The sequence below is a fragment of the Athene noctua genome, chromosome 18, assembly GCF_965140245.1.
Source record: "Athene noctua chromosome 18, bAthNoc1.hap1.1, whole genome shotgun sequence".
Taxonomy (NCBI): Eukaryota; Metazoa; Chordata; class Aves; order Strigiformes; family Strigidae; genus Athene; species Athene noctua.
Genome location: NC_134054.1, coordinates 6,805,639 through 6,827,133, shown reverse-complemented (window position 1 = coordinate 6,827,133; position 21,495 = coordinate 6,805,639). Strand labels below are relative to the sequence as shown.

The window sequence follows — 21,495 nt, the reverse complement described above, 5'->3', positions numbered from 1 at the left end:
GTCCCTATGCTTCCAGCTTTTGGACGGGTTATTTCTGACCAAGAAGGAAGGAATTTGACTTGAGAATTTATCTTTCCAGTTCCCTATGGGCTGTCTCTGAGGCTGACCCGGCTTTTCACACAGAACCTGGTGAAGCCGGACACCCGGGAGTGCGAGCAACTGCGCAAGGAAGTGGAGGAGAATGTATGAGCCTGGGCGTGAGGGGGGCTTGGGGTGGGACTGGGGGACAGTGAGGGGGTGTCTGCAATGCTGTGGAAGGGGGGTGCCCCTTCCCTGTGAACCTAGATGGCTCTTGGAAGGAAGAAGCAATTTTTTCTCTTTCAAAAAGAAAGGGAATTTTGAGATCACAATTATGAGAATTATCAAAGCATTACATTGATGAGATTTCAGGTTTGCTTTGGGGTGGGTACGTGATCTGAAGCTCCTGTGTGGCTTCAGTTTGTAGCCTCTTGCTATGTCCTGGGAAAAAACCATGTGGTGTTCTCTGTCTGGTGTGGCAGGGTGGGGTGAGGAGGGAGAAACCGGGGGGGCCAGAGGGCTCTTGTGTTTGCTGGCAGCAGCATCTGCTCGCTGAACACATCCCTGTTCAGCAAGGGATATGTTATGAAGGTCCTTCTTTCTCCTTGCAGCTGAATGACATTTTCAAGCACATCCCTGGCTGCCACAAGCTCCAACAGACCAAGTTCAGGTGAGTCACTGGGGGAGAGACCTCCTGCAGGGCAGGGTTTCCCCAGGGCCCTGCTGATGAGGGTGTGGACCAGAGAGCTGGGGTGTGAAATCCAGGATGCTGGGAGGGAGCGTGATCTGTGAGGCATCCCCGGCACAAGTTTCACCCACCCGGGGCTGCAGAGCAGAGCCCACCCAGCTGCGCAGGTGATCTCAGCTGCATCTACCTTTGGACCCGAGACTCCTACAGACAGGGACAAATCCTGGTCACATGATGCTCAATGGGAAAATTCCTGCTGACTTCAGAAGTTTCCACCCTGTGCAAAGTTACAAGTGCCTGGTGCAGGACAGAGGAGTCTGGGGATGCCAGAGATGAGCAGGGAGTGTTATCCCTTCCCAACAGCTCTGACCAGATGTGATCTCCCCCTGGGCATGTTCTTCATTGCATTGGGAAACCCAGGGCTGGAGGGAGCAGCCAAGCAGGAGGGAACTTGTGGTGGGGCCATGGGATATGTTGGCACCCGCAGGGCAGCTGCTGCAGCTCAGACCTGCACAGGGCTGTGATTCATGCAGAACTTTGTCTCCCCAAACGCGTTAGTCACTCTGATGTGGATTTTGTTTTTTTCCCCAGGTTACAGCCCAATTCTGGGAAAAGGTAAGAGGAAATTGCAGCCCTCTATTGTGCTGCTTCTCCCACTTGGTACACACACATGTGGGGCGACTGAAGGCCCCATGCACTCACTAGCCCCTCCAGCTGCTATGTGAGATGAGCAATCCTGGCCTCAGCTCTTACCCGGCGTTCTCTTCCCACCGGTGACAGGCAGGACCACACCATTGTGGACACAGTGCTCACCGCCCCTCGCTCAGCCAAGCCAGAGATCATCAAAGTGATGGAAAAGCACGTTTCCCACGAGGCTTTCAATGACCTGAAGGTTTCGCCAGGTTATTACACTGTGACCTCAGACCAAGGTAGGGAGCAGACCCCAGCACTGCCTCCTGACTGGGCAGGGAGGGCATTTCCCACCCCTCACCACTGCCCTTTTCCCCAGATGCTCATGGGATGGTGGAGTTCCAAGAGGCTGTGGAACTGGTGGATGTCCGTGTCCCACTCTTCATCAGGGAGGATGATGATGATGAGAAGCAGTTGCAGGTGGAGGCCATTGATGTCCCCACCGGCATCGCAGAGATTGGACGCAAGCTTGTCAACATCACCATCATCAAAGAACAAGGTGAAGGGCTGCAATCGTGGCATGAGGTGACAGGCATTTGTGTTTGAGTGTCCATGTCCAGGTGAACTCATGTGGTTTCTAAGGAAGACACAGCCTGTGTTTCTGAGCTCCCCCAGACCACAAGACTTGCTTGATGACTCCTATCTTAAGTCACCTGGGTCTAAACTAGAGCATCTTTTAAAGAAGGGTTATCATCCCTGGTGACAGAGACCCAAGCATTTGACCATCACAACTTTAGATGCTACCAGTTCCATGGCAGGTCCAGGGTTGATCATATGCCTCTGCTGCTGCAGTTCATAGTTTGCTGGAGTAAAGTAAAACCCCTTTGCTGTTAGGTTGTGCTTGGGGCAGGTGAATGTCCCCAGCAGTTTGCCTCTGCTTCCCATCTGGTTGTTTTGAGCAGGGAGTATGAGTCAGGACTGGTGAAGTCTCCAGCCCACGCAGTAATATTTCATAGACAGTTCACACCTATGGGTGATAGGAACTCTGTTCAGGGAGGACACCTGCGTGTTTGCAATGTCATTCTTCATGTATTTGCTCTACACATTCCTTCTCTCCTGCCCCTTCCAGCCAGCAGCCTCATCACCTTCTTGCAGCCAGCATATTCCCACAGTCGCTTTGACAAGCTGGCCAAGATCCCTGTCCTCCGGGAGATCATAGACAACGGGAAGTCCCAAGTCACCTACAGGACCCGGGATCTCACTGCCAAGAATGGCAGGGTAAGGGTGACGGCCTTGGCAGGCAGGAACAAGTGGGCACAGAGGGATGGGAAGGAACCAACCCTGGGGCTGCAGAAGAGCAGTCGATCAGGTTCAAAGGGGATGCAGCTGAGAGAGGGGTGACCCAAGGCTTGAGGTTAGCACAAGCACAGACATTCCTCTCCATCTCCCTGTGCCTCGGGGACCTGAGAGGATGCCTGTACCTGAGGCAGAGGGTACCAGCTGCCCCCTGAGCTGTGGGCACTGGGAGGCAAGTAGGGATTCACTGGAAGAGGAGGGGAAGCTCTCTGAGAGCCTTCTCATGGATGCTGTGGGCTGTAATCACACACCTCTTCCCTCTCCTCCAGGACTATATCTTCACAGAGGGTGATCTGGTCTTCCAGCCCGGGGAGACCCGAAAGGAGGTGCAGGTCCCCTTGCTGGAGCTGACTGAAATAGACACCCTTCTACACAACTACCAGCTCAAGCAGTTCGCCATCGACCTCCTCCATCCCAAGCATGGCGCCAAGATCGGCCGATACCCTCAAACCACGGTGACCATCGCCGACCCAGGTAGGGGCTGGCAGCCAAGCAGTGAGGAATGGCAGCAGGGGGTGTGGGACCCCCACACCGGACCAGCCCACCCCGAGCCTGTGTACAGAGTTCTAGCCCTGCTTCTCGGCAAAGAGCGGCCATGAGGAGGTTCCTCCAGCTCCTACTGGTAGTTCTGGGCCTCCCTCTAGAGGCATTAGTGGGTATAGACAGTCGGTGGGAAGAAGGTGGATAATCTACCTCACAAAAATAGAGTGGATTCTTCGTTCCTTTTCCTTGGGGATTGGAATAAAAAGCTTGAGGAGAGGTGGGACTTGCCATGAGCTGTGCTTGGTGGCTCCTGTGGCTGGACAAGCAAAACCGTAAGGGTTGTCATCAAGTGGGTCAATAACATAAAGGTATTTATCACAGTCATGAATACTGGGGGTACAAGAAAGTTCCTTGTCACTGGGACCAACAAGAACAGCTTCAGAGGCAGGCACTGGTGCTGGAGAGGCTCCAGAGAGCTCTCAGCTGGACTTGGTGGATTTCCAGGAGAAGCAACTGGGCGGCTTGAAGGCTTTGCCTGTCTCCGTCTTCTCTCATGGTTGCACAGAGCAACTGATCAAGATGTTGAAGCATTATGAAATACATTCAGACAGAGCTAAATATTTTCAGAGGCAAGAAGGTGGTCTCTTAATTTCTTACTACCTGGGAAGCCTGTGAGAAGCAGCAAGAGGTGCAGGACTTGGGGGGTCTGAGCCCACTCTCATGCCAGGTTGCTCTGTGTCTTTGGGGGATGTCATCACCAAGTGCCTCAGATTCCCTTCCCTACAATGGGTATGTGCCCCTCAGAAATGCTTTGAGAGCTCACTCAGGATGGCAGGGCGGTGCTGGAGAGGCACACTTCCTTCTTTTCCTTCCATGCAGGGGTCTAACACTGATGTGATCTTTCTTCTTGGTGTTTGCAGAGGTGGTGGATGGTGTCCCCTCGATGACTGGCCTGGGCCAGGTCTCCCAGTCCCCCAAAGGCCGCCTGAGTGCTCCACTTAATCCCAATGCCCACGCTCTCAGCTCCAAGGAAATCCGCTTCAGCTGGTTTCCTCCACCAGGAAAACCTCTGGGGTACAAGGTAAGGGGTGAGTGGATCCTGGGGAAAGGTGTGGGTCCCATCCTGCAGGTGTTTCACACACACAGTCATTTGTGCCAAAGGGATGGGGAGAAGATGCCCAAAGGAGGGAGCAAGCTCACCTCTTCTGGAGGAACCACTGCTGGGTGGCTGTGGGATTTGCAGGAAGGATTCCTGGTGGGTTCATCTCCCTTTCCATCACTTACCATGAAATGCCCAGACTCTCCTGGCCGCCTATTTCAGAGGAATGGCACAACACCCTGGCTTTCCCAGGGCAAATCTAATACAAGATGGGGAATTTCTCACCCATTATGGTGAGGATCTGAAGGAATCATGGCTTGCTCTTGCTTTGGCAGGTGAAATACTGGATCCAAGGGGACCGTGAGTCTGATGCCCATCTCATCGATGTCAAAGCACCATCAGCAGAACTGAGTAACCTCTACCCATTCTGTGACTACGAGATGCAAGTCTGTGCCTACAACGCCATGGGTGAAGGGGCTTATTCTGACATCATCCACTGCCGCACGCTTGAGGCTGGTGAGTGACTCTACTCTTTGCTTCCCACCACGTGGCAGCAAGTTGATGGCTGTGCATCCAGCAAAGGGTCGAGGCTCCAGCACGGAGCTTCTGACAGTCTTAGGGACGGGCACTGAGCAGCCCCCACTGTGACCCAGCCATGATCCGGGGAGCTCTGGGTGTCTGTGTGTGCTGACTCCTGACCTGTGGTAACCTGGACTCTTTGCCCTTGCCTTCCCAGTCCCCAGCGAGCCTGGACGCTTGGCCTTCAATGTCGTGTCTTCCACCGTGACACAGCTGAGCTGGGCTGAGCCTGCAGAAACCAATGGGGAGATCACGGCTTACGAAGTCAGTTATGGACTCGTCAACGAGGAAAATGGTAAGAGCTCATTTTCTGACTGAGTCAGCCCAGACAGGCTGCAGGGCTGGAGTACACTTTGCATAGGCTGGGTTGGTCCCAAGCAGCAGCAGAACCAGAATGGCTCCAAGCATGTTTCTTGTGAAAACTTGGATCTGGAGAGGTCGCTTCTTGACGGAAGGAGTACAGAAAAATCACCACTCAGGATTTAATCCCGCAAATCCCAGAGCACTCTCAGCTCCCATCCACTTCCATAGTGTTTTTTGTTGGATTTAATCTTAGAAATTTAGTTCATAGTTCTAGATCTAGGACTAGGGTGCCAGGAAGATGCTGTTTGGTGACACGCAAGCAAGAGGAGAATTCTGCTTTAGGCTGACTTCAGCATTCAGTTTGGGAATTTCCCCAGGACAATGTCATGCCGGTCGTGAGCAGCTCAAATAGCTGCTGCAGCTTGTCCCAGAGCCAGGCTGTGTCCTGACACCAGAGAGAGCCTGTTGGCCATGAGCAGGGGGCTGTGGGGTACTCTGTGTCTCGTGACCTCATAGGTGATAGGTGTACCCACATTTGCAGCACCCATTGGCCCACTGAAGAAGGTGATGGTTGAAGACCCAAAGAAGCGCATGGTGCTGATAGAAAACCTGCGGGAGTCCCAGCCCTATCGCTACATGGTGAAGGCCAGAAATGGTGCTGGCTGGGGACCTGAGAGACAAGCCACCATCAACCTTGCTACGCAGCCCAAGCGCCCGATGTCCAGTGAGTTACCTCCCTGCCTGGGTGGGGAGTGGGGGGGCAGAAGCAGTGCTGGGGGGTGCTCCCCATCACCCCAGCTGCTTCTCCACATCCTGTTTGCTCTGCTGCACCAGCCACCCTGGTGAATGCTGAAGGCTGGTCTGAGCACGGAAGGCCTCTGTGGTTTTGAGCTGCTTGTCTAATGGCACTTTCCACCTCTCCTCCAGTCCCCATCATCCCTGACGTCCCCATCATTGATGCAGAGGGAGGTGAGGACTATGACAGCTACCTGATGTATAGCGCAGATGTGCTTCGCTCTCCAGCTGGCAGCAAGCGTCCCAGTGTCTCTGATGATTCAGGTATGATGCTCTGAGTTTTGCAAAAGTAATTTTTAACATTCGTTTTCCTTAACAACAGCCTTCAGCAATGAGCTTCACTGCTCTTTTCCTCCACACGGAGATGGGGAGATCCAAATCACAGAGATGGCGGAGATGAGCCTTTCCAAAGCACAGTAGCTGCATCCATGGGAACGCTTGGCTAGTCACAATGTCACCCGTGCCTCCTCGTCTTAGCCATGAGGCAAAGAGAAATCCCAGTGTGGGGTGGCAGAGAAGCTTTTCGTGGTGTGCTCTGCTCATCTTCCCTTCCTGTTGCTATTTGTCTGGACCACGAGAGTTACTGTCAGCAAACAAGCACTGGCAAGGCACAGGCCTCTGAGTCCCTTGGATGCTTAGGGTCTTGTCCAAGCCAACAGCAGGGAACTCGCCAAGTGCTGGGAAGGCACTGTCCTCTCTTCCTCCATCACTTCACTCTCTGAATGAGGCTGGCTCCCTTGTCTTGAGCTGGACAACAAGGGGAAGATGAGCCATAAAATGAAAACAATGAGGCTTGTCAGTAGGATCTGGAAGGTATTCCCTGGAGTTGGTTCTCCAGGGCCTAGGATCCAGGAGTGAGTCCTTGGTCCTTTCAGAGAGCAAAGTAATGGGAACACCAAGAGTCCGACCATCCTGAGCACACACCAAGGAGTGAGGAAACCTCTCCTGAGCAGAGCACAATTGTTGCACACTCTTCGTGACAGTAACAGGCATGTGGTGGGACTTTAACTCTCGCCCTTTGTTGTGATGGACACAGGGCTGGAAAACAGCCCTGAGGTTGAGGAACCCCACGCATGTCATGTTCCTACTATTCTCCATCTACCAGTCACACGATGGTTGCACCACCTGAACTCATCAGCCAACACTTGGCGAGACGGGCTGTGAACGGGTGTCATTCCCAGTGGCACCCGCCCCTTCCCCTCTCCAGCAAGCAGCACGAAGGTGGTGGGTAGCCCACTCTGTCCCCTGCAGACCATGCCAACACCAGTGCTTGCGTTGTCCCAAAAGGCTCCAGGTGGAAATATGTGCAGTTGCTGGGAGAAGACTTGGATCTTCGTCGCATCACCTGGAGGCTCCCACCTGAAACCATTCCCCGCCTCTCTGGCAGCAGCCGCTTCTCCTCGGACACTGAGGGTCTCCTCCACGAGGAGGACAGCGACGTGGCTACTGGCAGCCTGAGGAGGAGCGGGACGCCCCGGCCCCAAGCAGGTGAAGGACGGCTTCATTATGGCACTGAGTGTCCTGTCTCGTCCTGCTCAGCCGAGGGGCCAGCAGCTGGGGTCTGCCCCAGCACGTGTCCCCTTCCTCCCCCTGTGTGCCCATCCTCGTGTTGGCGTGATTCACTGTTCACATGCTGTAGTCTGCTTCAAAACCTTGTCCTGGTGTGTCTGCTCACAAGAGTGTCAAGGTAACCCCCATCTCGGCATGGACTTGGGAGCCTGCTAGCAAGTTGCTTCTACAAAAGGCTGGACCTTCGAGGCAGGAGCAGACTCGGATGATACCTGCTAAGTGCCATCTCCAAGGGCAGTTCCTCACCTTAATTTAGTGCCCTGAGCTTCTGGGGCAGATGTGCTGGACTGTTAAACAGAAATCACTCTGTTGTGGGTAGCTGATCTCTCCTGGCCTGCTGGGGAGGAATGGGGGTTTGTCAAGGACCAGAACAATGGAGCAGAGTTTGCTTTTCAGATCCAGCTGACATGGGATCCAGGGTGAGATCTGGAGTAACCGCCTCCATAAAGGGCTGTTTTCCCTCTTCTGCCTTCTTTTTTTTTTAATCTGAAATTATAAACCTGTGCTTGTGTCTAAGGAGAGATGTGAGAGAACATGGCGAGAACCACAAGGCAGTGCCCCAGCGAGGCCGAGGTCTGGAGTTACCTTGGGCACCATGGGTGTCTCTGGTGCTGGGTGTAGGGCAAAGTCTCCGTTTACCTGTTTGTTTCCATGTCATCACGTTGAGTGGCTGTGGCTTGTTCTAGATGTAGTGCTCCAACACAACCTTCCAGAGTGGCTGAAGCCGGGATGCAGCCAAGGCAGGGTGCACCATGATGCATCCTGCTTCCTCCCCATGGAAACTGGGGCAGCAGCCCTGTCCACAGCCATGTTCCTCACGGTGTGCCTTCTTTCACAGAGCACCTGCTGAATGGTCGGGTGGACTTCTCCTTCCCTGGCAGTGGCAGTGGCACACTGACCAGGACAACGAACACCAGCTACCACCAGCTGAGCCCACATGTGCAGCAGGAGCACAGGGTGATGGGGAGCTCCTCGCTGACAAGAGACTATTCCACAATGCTGATGGGGCATGGTGAGTACTGTGGTGATGGGACCTCCCCTTCGCTTCCACCTCCATGACTGTCTTCAGACCCAGGTCCTGAAGGTCCTGTTGGGGTGAGGACTGTGTTCATAGCTAAGGGGGCCTATGAACCAGAGATCTGGAAGGTCATGTCCTCACCACTGATGTGTAGGTGCTTTGCTAAGGCCACCCTGCTCCCAGACCAGTTTGGAAAGGGTTCTCATCCCTCACGTACAGAGTGGTCAGGAAAAGGACCTACATCTTTATCCTCACACCATAAAGCACTCCAGGAAGAACACATCTCTTCTTTTTACTCTGTCTAGCAGCATGGTTGCCTTTCAGCGCCACACGTGTACATCAGCTGGCGCTGATAGAAGGTTGTTAAAAGCTCTTCAAATCTGAGCCTTAAAAAGCCATCTCTGCAGGAGCCAGCACCTGGGCTGAACCCCCTCTGAAGTCTCCAATGGTGTTTTTCTCTCTTTCTCTTGTACTGCTGCTGTAGATTACCCGGGGAGACTCCTCCCTCCCATCCATGAAGATGCTGGGAGGACAGTCCCACGGCCCCGGGATGTGGGTTTCAGGAGCAGGGCAAAGGTGAAGGGTTACTACCCCAGCACTGGCTTTCGGGACTCTATAATCATGACTGATGGGTCCGCAGGGATTTGCAAGTACATAGGTACAGCTTTGTCCAGTGTCTCCTCGAGCCATGCATCCCATAACAGCCAAGTCACCAGCCGTCCATGAGCTGTTGCCATCTACTGCTTGACCCAAACCCTCTCTCCATGGCTTGTTGTGTGCTGCACTGATCTTCCTCCTGACCCAGCCTGTGCCTCCATCACACCACCTTTCCATTTACAGGGAACTTCAGCTGTGTTTTGACCCACCTGGGCTGATTAACACTCACCACCACCGCCACTGTGCTCTAACGAGCTGATCAGCTCATTGTCCTCATCCTCTTCATTCCTAACAAGCTTCTTGTTCTGTCTTACCCCACAGGCCTTTGGAGGACCTTTGGGGAGAGCGTGTGTGCTCCATGCGAGATGTCCCTCTGCAAGCTCCTCGGCCAAAGCCCATGTTAGTGAGGGGCTTCCATCCCTGAGTGTCACCTGGGAGGCTGCTGTGCTCGCCACGAGCCTTGCTGTCCCAGTGGGCTGAGCTGGGGGCGAGCCAGACCACCCAGTCCTGATCCCAGCTGCCCCCATCCCCTTGAACAGCCTCTGGAGGTGTCAGGCTGCTCTAGTTATAGACTAGGGCTGGTCTTAACTGAGCTACATCTGAAGATGTTTGTGAAGCTTCTGACAGACTGAATAGGGTGCTTCAGGCTGAGAGAGGAGGGGCACACACAGCACCCGGGCCCCTGCGCCAGTCTCTCTACCACAGGGCCATAAAGTTTACCTTGACTTGTCCCACCCAAGGTTGGCACCCCAAGGCCATGGGATGTCACAGTAGGTGTGCAGAGCCAGCCAGTCCCCCCTCATGATGGACCAGCTTGCAGAGGTGACATCTCGCCACGTTCTCCCCGGACCATCAGGACCATCCCACGCTTGCGCGTGCCACTCCCTCCTCTTCCCCCGGCCAGCTTAGCCCCCAGCCCCCAAATCTCCACCCTCATGTTCCTTTTTTGCCTCAGACTCCAGGCTGCCGCTGGGCGTCCCTGACACCCCCACACGCCTGGTGTTCTCCGCCCTGGGACCCACCTCCCTGAAGGTGAGCTGGCAGGAACCACACTGCGAGAAGGAGGTGCAGGGCTACAGCGTGCAGTACCAGCTCCTCAATGGAGGTCAGTGAGCAGGCGGCCGGTGCCCACCAGGCAGTTGGTGGTGGGAGTTTCTGGTGATGGAAAGTCTGGTCTGGGTCTTCTGCTGGGCGACTGCCTCTGGGTGACCCAGCTTGAGCAGAGGTGTTGAACCAGATGCCCTCCAGAGGTCCCTTCCAACCTCAACCATTCCGGGATTCAGGAACTGGTCCCAACTCTGCTTTATGTGTAGCATTAAGGAAATGTCTCAGCTACACCACAGCTCTCATTCCCCATTTCTACTGGGGGGGACAATTCCTTGAGTTGCTTGTGGAGTCACCCCTCTTCCAAAAGACCTTGGACTTATTCTCCACTAGAGCCAACATCTTAGTTGAAGCAGTTTTTATCACATTGGACTTGGAAGGATTGGAATGAAAATCTCTTATTTTTACATGAAACTTGGGGCAGTGTTCATGAAAATGTAATTCTCTCTGGCTGAAAATCCTTGAGTTATCAAGAAGCTGTTGTTTGTCCCAGGCCTTTTTTGGAACATCTCATCCTGCACTATCAGTTGTTGGTGGCAAGGTGTGATGGAGGTGGCTGGGGAGGGGCCCTGGATGACTTTTCCAGGCAGTTTATTTGAGATAGTTTAGGTGAAAGCCATGGCTCTGTCTTTGTGCCTGCAACATGGTGCTGATATCCTGCTTCCATGTACATCCCAGGAGAGGTGCACCGACTCACCATCCCCAATCCCAGCCAGAACTCGGTGGTGGTAGAGGACCTGCTGCCCAACCACTCCTACATCTTCAAGGTGAAGGCGCAGAGTGAGGAAGGCTGGGGCCCCGAAAGGGAAGGAGTCATCACCATAGAGTCCCAGGTGGACCCACAGAGCCCGCTCAGCCCTGTACCAGGTGAGGTGGATGAGGAACAGAGGAAGGGTGGCACTGATGTCCCTGCTGCTGTCTGCAGTGCTGGCCTTGCTGTTTCCTCTCCTCTTACCACATCCTGAGCTCTACTTTCCTTCCTTTCATTTAGAAAAAGGACCTTCCTCCCCATGCACTTACCTTCCATTAGCTTTCTAGATAGCCAAGACCTTCCAACTCACTTCGTAAATGCTGTGTGCGGCTCCCTCCCAGGCTCCTCCTCGCCACCTTCTGTGACACTGACCTCTCACTCGTGTCACTGCAGGTTCACCCTTCACACTGAGCACACCCAGTGCTCCTGGACCACTGGTTTTCACTGCCCTCAGCCCTGACTCACTGCAGCTCAGCTGGGAAAGACCCCGCAAGCCCAATGGGTCCATCTTGGGCTACATGGTCACCTGTGAGATGCTGCATGGAGGAGGTACAGTATCAGGCTGTGGAAGCCCAGTTCCCTGTGTAGAGCCAAGATACCTCCGCCAAAGGCAGCTGCAGTTTTGACGGGACCAGAAACAAAGTTGTCTGCTTAATCAGTGCAGATAAAGTGGGGACATGAGGCTGATCCCAGGCCTGGAAGCTGCTGGACCCTGATGCTTTGTGTCACTGCATGGTCTGGTGCAACAGATGTGGTGGGAAGAGGAAGGACCTGTAGCTTATTACAATCCAAACCCAGTGGAGGTTGTTTGTTGAGGATCACCACCATACTAAAATAGGATTGTCTTAACCCTTAGTAGAACTGGGTGTGATCATACGGGGTGTGTGTGTGGCATAAAGCTTAGGGAAAGCCAAGACAGCAGCCAGAGTTGGGGGGAGTGTGTTTGGAGGGACTGTCACTCCTGCCTGTCTTGACCACCGATATGTCTGTGTGGATTAGGGGAGCCCAGGAATATCTATGTCGAAGGAGACAATCCAGAAACTACCCTGACTGTGCCCCACCTGAGTGAGAATGTCCCGTATAAGTTCAAAGTGCAAGCCAAGACCACCCAAGGCTTTGGACCAGAGAGAGAAGGCATCATCACCATTGAATCTCAGGATGGAGGTACCGTACCATGTCTTTGTGGAGGTGCAAAGATAAGAAACCTTTCAGAGCAGGGAACACAACCCCTGGAGTCCCTTTCCAGCTCTGCTGGTGACTCCATTTTCCATGAAAGACATGGAGACATTGTCTTGTGAGGACAATGCTGTGCCTTGTAATCACTGTCCCAGTCCCACTGAATGTGGGAGGATCGTGAGAACATGTCAGTGTTTAATTTATTACAAAACTTCTGTCTTATGCCCAGTTATACACATACCTAGAGGCAGTTTCTTACACTGCACGGGTGTAAAACCTTCCCAGTCCTCCCAGTTCCTCCTAAACCTGGCTCTGAGAAAGCTCCTGAGCTGACTGTTGGTGCAGTGAGGGGTTTGAAGCTCCTTGTCGTTTCCTGGCTGATTTGTCCCTTTTCCTTCTCCCCAGGCACTTTCTCCCAGTTTGGAGGACAGCAGTACATGAGAGAAGAAGTGTACAACTTCCCCACCGAATACACCACCAAAACCAGTATCAGTCATTCCTCTCTGGATCCCCACTTCACAGGTACGGGCTCACTGTCTGCTTTGAAACCCTTGGAAAGCAAAGGAGAACTCTGCTTGTCCAAAGGTCTGAGGGTGCTTTTTTCTCAAGTGTCAAAGGCAGGGAGGGAGGGTCCATCAGGTTGTCTGAATGGATGGATGGATGGATGGATGGATAAAGAGGACCAGACCCTTTCCTACACCATGTCCCTGCTCTGCCCTGAAGGTAGTTGCAGTTGTTTCCTCATGTGCATCCCAGTCAGAGGGAATGCTGAGTTTTCAAAGTGCTCCAGGACTATCACTAAGGACCATGCATAGCTCTTACTGCAAGGTTAGATCTCTTCAGAGCAGGAAAAGAAAAGTGTGACCACTGTCTTTAATTACATCAGTGTAGTTGTCCCACTTGAGTTCACGGACTCATGGGTTCACGCTGCACCATGGAGAGTTTGGGAGCTGTTAGGACAACCATCTTATTGACTGACATAGCAAAGTACTGAATCACGGGATCTGGAGAGGTTTTCCAGAAGTGAAAGTGGTATTTAAGGAGAAACCTCTACCAGGAATCATCAGGTAGAGCCAATCCTATTCCCTGTGACCCCGTACCCAGCACGGTGTCCTGACCTCTGAGCTTCTCGTTGCAGACGGCATGCTGATGACAACCCAGCGAGTGGAGAGCGCCAGCAGCACCCTCACCAAACAGGTCACCAAAGAGTTTGTGAGCCGGACCGTGATGTCCAGTGGGACCCTCACCAAACAGATGGAGAGGCAGTTCTACGAGGCCTGAGCCAATTTGTGTTCAGATGGCCAGGCTTTGTGGAATGCTCCAAGGGTGCTTCATCCAGATGCTGCTACGGTGTCTGGGCAGCTCCTCCTATGGGCCAAGACCCTCCATTGCACGTCAAGTTCTGGACCTCTTCTTTGAAGCCCAGCGCACTCAAAGCTCTGGCGTGGTTGGGTCATCAGGTGTGTGCTCATCCTTCAGGGCTTGTTCACCCTGTCCTGCTCTGCAGAGACTCAGTGCTGCAGAGTCCACAGGGATGTCTTCCATGAACAATCACCGCTCACTCCAACCCCATTCTTCCGTGCCCATCCATCCAAATACACCTGCCAAAATTCGGGTGTCTCGATGGCTCCAGCCTCCCCAGATACATGGAACAGAATGATTTATTCTCACATCCTCAGTTTTGAGAGGATCCCTGCTGGCAACATTCTGATTTATAGAGGGTCACTGTTTCCACCTTTGCTCCAGGATCTCTGGCAACTTGCCTGTCCACTGGAGATGGTTGGTTTGTTCTCTTTGGGTTTTTTTATGAGAGCTCCAAGGTGGGGGTCGGGGGTAACCTATGCTTTCTTACTGCACCTATTTGTGTCTATCTTTCGCTGCTAACATTTGGTACCACGATAGCAAAGTATAGCCTCTCATTTGTATAGCGTTACTCATGATGGCTTCTGATGCATTTTTTTTGCATACAATACTGTACAGTTTTCGTCATATATATATAAATATATATAAATGTATTTTATTATTTTATTAAAAAAAAGGAGGTGGATGAGATCTAAGCTGAATGCAGAGGCTACGCTGGGACTGTGGCTAATGAGAAACATGAATAACTGGAAGAAATTAGTTAAGGGCTTGATCCAAAGATCACTATAAACCCTGTGGCAAGCCTGTTGATGAGCTGGTGGGTTCTGCCTTGGGCCTTATATCCTCCAGCACCGGAGAGCCCAGCAGAAGGCTGGAAGTGGCCGGAGCCCCTCGCTGCACAGCATCCACCAGCCAAGCACCCTCCAGCTGCAGCACACGCGCAGGAGGGCTGGGCATGGCCCAAGCAGTGATGCCTGGAGATGGGACCAGTGCCTGGAATTTCTTACATGGCTGATCTGGACAGCATGAGATTTTGGGGCAGATGTTAGGTATCTTTTAAAAGCCCTTTTGCCCAACAGCAACATCCATAAAGGGACCTGTGATCATTCAGTAAAGACAAGGGAAGAGCAGGCCTGGGAACAGCAGGCTCTCATCATCCTGAGCAAGTCTCTGAGCCTCCTTCACTCTCGGCTTTAGCTGTCCTCACACAGTGCTGGGTGCAGGGCTGAGCCGAGACCTTGCTGGGCCTCATTTCCTGGCTCTGGGCACGATGCCTGGTGTCTCAGTGCCCTCTGCCAACGAGAACAATTGGGCTGCATGTTCTGCTGAACAGCGCGTTTCCCTGGCATGCTTCAGCTGCACGGGAGCAGGCAAGGAGCCTGCTGAAAGCAAGGATCCTGCCTGACCCAGCAGCTGCCACTGTTCTGGATTAGGGCTTCCAACCAAAGCAGCAGCTGCCTCGTCTCCCTGGCAGCATTGCCTGCCTGATTTGATCTGACACTGGACCTTGGCTTTTTTGTTGTGGGTTGTTGTTTTTTTTTTTTTTCTTTGGACTCACAAGAAGACTTTCCAGCACTGACACCACCAAGAGCTTCCTCTCTTCTCTGGGCTGTTCATGTGAGTGGGATGCGTAGTACATGTTCGAGCCAAAGATGCATATGGGTGAGTAAAGCCCACAGGAGTCTCCACGACTGCAGCTAGATCTAGGTCAGTTTTGAACTTGGGTGAAAAGATACTTCACCAACCCTGTAGGTTTTACTGTGCCTTCAAGAAGCACTTAATTCTCCTGTGCAAGTACCAGTGGTGTTAACCTGCCTGCCTCCCAGTTCCCCTCACACCTGTGTGGTTGGGGTTTCCTCTCCAGCTGACATGTCTCCTCCTGCACATGGACTCCACGACCCTCTCCCTGTGCTTTGTGGTCCAGGCTAAAACTGCCTAAATTTTAACCAGACAATCCTGTTATCCAAGAGAAGAGCACAGCCCCTCAGCTGCTGCTCTCCAGGGCGTCATGCCATCCCCACACGCACCTAGGCCCTGCCTCGCACTAGAACAGCGTCACTTTTTAATTTTCATCTGGTCATTAGGGCTGGTGCTGTTCCAGCCTTTCTGAGGTGGATCCAGCAGCCTGCTCTGATAGTTGCTTTTTGATCAGATGCCTTCCTGTTGCACTCAATAAATGTTGGGGTTTTTTTTCTCTACAGTCTGCCTCTTCCCTTTTCTTTAAAAAAAAAAAAAAAAAAAATCATCCCCCCCTCAAATACCCTCCACCTGCAGCAGTAGCTGAAGGACCTGTGCCAGAAGCAGATACCCAAGCAGGAGTTTCTGCTAAGCATCAGTGCCTGCTGCTCCTCCACTGCCATCCCCTCCTGCAACTGCAGCTCCAGAGGCACTACTGGACCGCGTGTCCCTGGTGATGGCTCATTACCCCAGTGCAAACTGGAGTTAGACCAGTCTCCTGCAAGGAAAGTGACTGGTGTCAGAGCTCAACTCAGGTGGGCGCAGAATGACTGTGCAAATGTTTTGCATTTATTAGGCAAATGCTGCAGGCAGACAGATTGACTCCCTTGTGAAGGGGATGGCGAGGGTGATCCCGGCCCAGGCAAGGCGGTCGCTCCTCTACAGGGGCAGCACCTTTGCTCCACTGGCAGGCTTGGTGAGGTAGAAGGTGGCTGTGCCACTGTATTTCTCCTGGAAGACAAGAGAAGCAGTAAATGCTGGTGCTCTGGGGCCATACGATGGCGCAGCAAGAGGACAGGCTAGGGGATGCCATGGCCAGGGAAGAAAGTCCATGTCAGTCAGCCCAGCCGAGCATCTGGCCCAGACACTGCTCCAACAGTGGCCACATGAGATGCTTTTTGGGGACAGCATCTGGCCTGGCCACTGCCTGGGGTCCCCTGGTCCATCCACAGCCCGGGGCGGGGAGGGTATCAACACATCCCCAAGCTGACCCTTCAGCAGGCCCTCATGGACTGTTCCCCATGACTTTTTCCAACCCCTTTTTGACCCAGCTGATGCTGTTGACCTCCACAGCCTCCAATGACAGTGGAAAACCTACCGCCAGCTCTGCACAGTGCTTCCTCAGTTCTGTTTTTCTCCTAACTCATCCAGTGGTCACCGGTTCTTACTTTGGAGGATTTGAGGGTCAGTGCCACACTCATTGTGTCTACTCTCTTTGCTGTTCTGTAACTCCTGGTCACGTTCTCTCTCTCCCAGCTTCTCATCAGATGGCAGAGGCACAGCCCTTTCAGTCTCTCCTAGTTTCAGACACCTTCCTCTGTCCCTTCTTTATCCTATCCCCACTATTTATAGGGTGCACCATGATCTCATATAGCAGCAAAACGAGGCTCTGCCTCATTCACAGCCCCCATTTCCCGACACCTCCATTTTGCTGGCGTTTTCAGCTACCAGTACATGCTGAGCTGCTGATTTAGAGAACACTGATGACGGCACTGAGATATTTCCTGGGCTGCAACTGCCAGTGTTAAGCTCAGCATTGCCTAAGCGTGGCTTGAATGGATTTTCCCTAGATAGATTTAGCCTTCCTGAAGCTCACCTGGCACCTTTTTTGCTCACTTTCTCAAGGTCCTTGGGCAGTGCTCTGTGACCAGCAACGGTGCTGAACTGCCTGCAAGAGTTTAGTAGCATCAACAGACTTGGGGCTATCCCTGTACAGTGCTGGATGGGCTACACCAACCCCAAGTGCCTCAGGTGAGTGGCTTAAATGGCATCCCCAGGCCATGCCCCTGAGCATTTCCTTGGGATTTTTAAGACAATCTCCTGGCACTTTTCTGCTGCATACCTGGATATAGTGCTGGGCTCTCTCTGCAGCCCCGGCCTCCAGCAATGTCACTGTGCAGCCTCCAAAGCCTCCCCCTGTCATCCTGCTGCCATAAACCCCATTGACCTCCAGGGCTGCCGCTACCAGCTCATCCAGCTCTGGGCAGCTCACTTCGTAGTCATCCCTGGAGAGAGGAGACCCATGGTCAGCCCTGTCCTGCACCTCAGCCAAGTCTCTGCACCACGAGCAGCTGAAAGATGCATCTTGGTGCATCCACTGCCATAGCAAACTGCAGCGATGCAGGATGCTGCAGATCCTGGTCCAGCTCTCTGCCTATAAGTGCACATATATGTGAGCAAGGCTATGAGCATCAGGGACCCACTGGGCGCTGCTGTAAGCAGCACACGCCTGTAACGTACGTGATGGGCTGCCTCATCCCAGCACCCCCCGGCACAGAAGCCTGTGAGGCTTTTCTTAAAACTCCCCGGCAGGCTGAGCTGTGGGAGACAGAGCAGAACATGATTCTGGCTGCCCCTGGTGCTGCCCCCACAGGCAGGGTCAACCCCACAAGGACTCGATGCCGGTGCCCTTGACACATCCTGCCCTGCCTCAGGGTTGGTACCTCCTCACCTGAGAGAGTTGTGACTCTCCACCATCAGCCTCCCGAACGTCCTGTAGTCCCTGTCCTGTAGGGCTTTTGCTGCCTGGGCCGTCCGTGCTATCTCGCCAACGACGTGCCGGGCCCGCCGGTACACCTCCTCGCCCAGCCGGCTCCTGGCCACTGCAGAGACACGCGTGCCCCTGCAGCAAAGCCGCTCGGGTCTGCGGGTGCTGCTGGGGGCAAGCACAGCTACATCCTGCAACCCTCCTGCTGCCAGAGCTTCTCTACTTGTGGCACACTCCCATCCTGGTGTGTGCGCCCACCCACCTGTCCCAGGTGCTGCCCCACAGTCTCAGCCTGTGCCATGGGGCACTGAGCTTCTGCTGCCCTGCGGAGCAGCCAGAGCCACGGAGGGACCGTCCCCACCTTCCAGCTCAGCCATGGTGGCATCTCGCAGGCTGCCCTTGCCAAGTGTTGCCGCCGCCTCCTCACACTGCCGCCGGCGCGTGGGGTACTCACTGCCCGTCAGCGTGTGCCGCACGTTGGAGTTGGTGATGAGGACAGCCAGGCTGGCATCAGTCAGCGGGACAAGGACGGTGTCCAGGGACCTGCAGTGACAGCTCAGCGTCAGCCACGTGCCTGTCTCCCCCTGTCTGCTCCAGCCCTTGGCCATCCGGGTGAGGCCAAGGGGCATGCAGCTCCTGTCTCTGCAGAGGCAAAGTCCAAGTGGTTTAGGATTTCATCTGAGCATTTTACTACCTCCCAATTATTAGTCCTATAATAGACCCTAATGACTTTTCAGGAAAGACAGCTCAGGAAGTAGCGAGAAGGATGCAGGAAGAGAAATCAAGACCCAGGAATTAAAACACAGAGAGCCCCAGCCCTGTGGTGAGAACTGGGTTCAGGGGTTAACCCGTCCCTGCACTCCTGCATTTATTTCATGGCCACCAGACCAGCTCGTCCCCATCTGCCCGAGGAGATGGGCACAGCACAGCGAGCTCAGTGCTCGGCCCTGACCTGCAGTCAATGAGCAGCGCGTGGCCTTCCTTGCCCATCACGGATATGAACTGGTCCATGATCCCGCAGGGCATGCTGGCAAACGTGTGCTCTGCTTTCTGGCATGCCAGTGCCTTGGCTACCAAATCACCGTCATCTGTGCCAGAGCAGAGACACGCTGGTTAGCACCTCTGGGACCTTTGCTCCTTTGTCCTGGAGTGGAGGAGCAAACACAAAGGTAAAGGGTTGCCTTCCCATGGAATGGGGTTTTGCTAAAGCATCAGCCACAGGTGCTTGCTCCTGCTCCAGTGCACAGCATGTGCCAGCGTGGGTCCCCGGATCCAGCTGGATGCAAAAATTTGGCACTGGTGTCTCAGATCTCTTTGTTTTGGGGACACGAAGGTGGGGAGATGCTACCAAGGGAAGACCCTCCCATCCCCCAGCCAGCCCCAGGGGCGGTCCATGGGCTTTAGAGGCATGGGCAGGTCAGGCTGGGTGAGTTGGAGTCCCGCAGCCACAGTGTTGCAGCTCCAGCTGTGGAGGGGGTTTGTGACCCACCCTACAGCAGCATTCTCCTGAGGGCTGTGGGATCTTGCTAAGGGCACCCCCTCATCCCAGTTTCCACCCAGGAATGGAGGCACCAGGGGCCAGGACCAGCTGCTGCCTTACCAGGGCAGAGCTGCTGGAGGAAGGTGTAAGTAGCCACCTCCAGAGCAGCCGAGCTGGAGAGGCCCCCACCCAGGGGGATGTCGCTGGCTATGACAGCGTTGAAGCCCGGCACGGGACCACCTGCAGGAAGAAAAGGGAGAAGGGGGGCCGTGAGCCCCTGCAGGGCTGGGGGCTGCCCTGCCCCAAAGCTCACAGGCAACGGACAGAGGAGCCCCTATCCGATAACCCACTTTAAAATGCAAGGTGAACCATGGCAGAGTGTGACCTGGGCATCCCCCCCCAAACACTGGAGTCTAGAGCTGAAGTGTCTCAGCTGGAGCTGGTCTGGGCAGTCGCTATGGGATTGCACCGGCACTGGAAAAGCCCCTGGAGCACACCGAAAGCTGGGCATCAAGCACCAGCCCCGCGAGAGGGGGGCTCTAACCCACCCGGCAGCCTGGGCCTTACCCCGGTAGTGCTGGATGACGCCCTTGATGTAGTTGGCCCAGCGAGGCTGCCCCGGGCTCAGGGGGCTGCCTTGGCGGGGAGCCGGGAACTGCACCCTGTGGGGCTCGTCCGCCTCCGCCGAGGTGGTGAGGATGGAGATGGTCCCGTCCTGCGTGGGGGATCCCACCAGCACCGTCCCCAGCTGCAGGGCCTGGGGGGTGGGGAAGGTGGGCTCAGACCCCATGGCATCCCACGGAGCATCCCCACTGGTGGCAGGGGACAGCTGTGGCTGCTTCAACCCACAGCTGGCAGCACCCAACACGTGTTACCCTTAACTCTGTTCACACTGTGCTGCCAGCCCCCACTGCACACTCTGGCTCGTCACAGCATCTAAAATTTCTGGCTATTTAATGCCACACAGGGTCAGCCTTAGCACTGAAATGTTGTGACCGACCACCCAGCTCAGTGTTGGGGTGCTGGCTGCTGGGCTCCGGGGGCGTGGAAACCCACAAGGACGTGAGAAGCTTCAGGACGTTTTCTTGCTTGCAGGGGAATTCAGCTGACCTGCTCCCACACTCCTCGGCCTCAAAATGATTAGCTGTAGGTTTGATTTAAGACTGAGCGGGGCCTTCCCTGCTGAGCAGAAGGTCAGGAAGCCCCAGCTGCTTCAAACCATTTCTGCCACCAAAACATCGCTCTCCAGGGATGGGAAACTGTCTGACGGAGTTGCAAAAAAGAGGCTTCAGCCCCTCGAAGAGGCGGTCGGGGAGGAGGAATCTCATCCCCTCCGCAGTAGCGAGGAGCCGATCTGCGGGGTGAGCGGCTCCTGCTCCCAGTGGCCCCGGGCGCGGTGGGGGGATCCCACAGGGCCCTGGGTGGGGGATCCCGGGGGGGGCATCCTGGGGCAGGCGGGGGGAGACGGCGGCCGGGGACCCCCGGAGGCTGCAGGGCGGACCCGGAAGGTGACACCGAGGGATCACGGGGCCGGTGCGGCGGAGCAGGCCCTTACCATGGGCAGCACGAAGCCGCCGTTGTAGTCGGTGTGTTCGCCGATGAGGTTGACCCGGCCGGGGGCCCACGCCGCCAGCACCACCGCCGCCCCCCCGAAAGCCGCTCCGTGCGCCCGGCAGGCGGCTGCCAGCAACGGGGCCAACCCGGGCTCCACCGGCGCCTCCGCCATGGCCGGGCCGCTCCGCCCCGCGGCCCCGCACCGCCCCGCCCCGCCCCGGACCGGGCTCGAACTCGCGGCCCTGCGAGGGGGCGGGGCCGCTCCCGGCCCACGCAGCGCCTTCCCGCGGCCGGTTGGTGCGTGTGTGTCCCTGCGGGCGGCGAGAGCCCCACCCGCACCCCCCGCGTGTGCCTCTGGCGGTGCCTGGCGCGTCTTCCCACACGTATCTGCATCCTGCCCATATCCCAGCGCCTGCCTTGCCCCGGTAT

General features: G+C 54.9%; 2 protein-coding genes across 8 annotated transcripts in view; one reads left to right on the top strand and one right to left on the bottom strand.

Moving 5' to 3' along the window:
* ITGB4 (integrin subunit beta 4) overlaps positions 1–15,786 on the top strand; it is a 30,735-nt gene extending 14,949 nt beyond the window's left edge. For 3 of the 5 annotated variants that reach the window (XM_074921862.1, XM_074921863.1, XM_074921861.1), the window contains 21 exons: positions 80–183; positions 630–688; positions 1,298–1,321; positions 1,487–1,635; positions 1,716–1,895; positions 2,466–2,614; positions 2,962–3,166; positions 4,096–4,256; positions 4,610–4,790; positions 5,011–5,148; positions 5,698–5,880; positions 6,084–6,215; positions 7,239–7,439; positions 8,359–8,532; positions 9,023–9,196; positions 10,151–10,300; positions 10,978–11,166; positions 11,444–11,599; positions 12,050–12,214; positions 12,632–12,748; positions 13,365–15,786. In XM_074921862.1, coding sequence (XP_074777963.1) covers positions 80–183; positions 630–688; positions 1,298–1,321; positions 1,487–1,635; positions 1,716–1,895; positions 2,466–2,614; positions 2,962–3,166; positions 4,096–4,256; positions 4,610–4,790; positions 5,011–5,148; positions 5,698–5,880; positions 6,084–6,215; positions 7,239–7,439; positions 8,359–8,532; positions 9,023–9,196; positions 10,151–10,300; positions 10,978–11,166; positions 11,444–11,599; positions 12,050–12,214; positions 12,632–12,748; positions 13,365–13,507 — 3,134 coding nt within the window. In that variant the 3' untranslated portion in view covers positions 13,508–15,786. The remainder of the gene's footprint in view (positions 1–79; positions 184–629; positions 689–1,297; positions 1,322–1,486; positions 1,636–1,715; positions 1,896–2,465; positions 2,615–2,961; positions 3,167–4,095; positions 4,257–4,609; positions 4,791–5,010; positions 5,149–5,697; positions 5,881–6,083; positions 6,216–7,238; positions 7,440–8,358; positions 8,533–9,022; positions 9,197–10,150; positions 10,301–10,977; positions 11,167–11,443; positions 11,600–12,049; positions 12,215–12,631; positions 12,749–13,364) is intronic. The other 2 variants (XM_074921865.1, XM_074921864.1) reach the window with 2 other exon arrangements.
* A 313-nt stretch (positions 15,787–16,099) lies between these two features.
* Positions 16,100–21,253, bottom strand: GALK1 (galactokinase 1). 3 transcript variants are annotated; one of them, XM_074921928.1, is made up of 9 exons: positions 21,068–21,253; positions 20,080–20,269; positions 19,633–19,752; positions 18,985–19,120; positions 18,394–18,575; positions 17,997–18,147; positions 17,786–17,863; positions 17,388–17,550; positions 16,100–16,276 (listed from the first exon to the last, which is right to left on the bottom strand). In XM_074921928.1, exons 1-9 carry the CDS (start codon positions 21,236–21,238, stop codon positions 16,205–16,207), a joined length of 1,263 nt encoding a protein of 420 aa, XP_074778029.1. In that variant the 5' UTR covers positions 21,239–21,253; the 3' UTR covers positions 16,100–16,204. The 3 variants fall into 3 exon arrangements, with proteins under 3 accessions (XP_074778029.1, XP_074778031.1, XP_074778030.1); XM_074921930.1 differs by having other exon boundaries at positions 18,487–18,575; XM_074921929.1 differs by lacking the exon at positions 17,786–17,863.
* Between the last annotated feature and the right edge of the window lie 242 nt (positions 21,254–21,495).

What these genes read in the sequence shown, in the direction of transcription:
- GALK1 (XM_074921928.1), bottom strand. Translation starts at nt 21,238, where the DNA reads ATGGCGGAGGCGCCGGTGGAGCCCGGGTTGGCCCCGTTGCTGGCAGCC. An exon ending in GCGCTGCTCATTGACTGCAG is followed by an intron (nt 18,576 to 18,984) that starts GTCAGGGCCGAG and finishes CTGTCACTGCAG; the next exon opens with GTCCCTGGACACCGTCCTTG. An exon ending in GAGAGTCACAACTCTCTCAG is followed by an intron (nt 17,864 to 17,996) that starts GTGAGGAGGTAC and finishes TGTCTCCCACAG; the next exon opens with CTCAGCCTGCCGGGGAGTTT.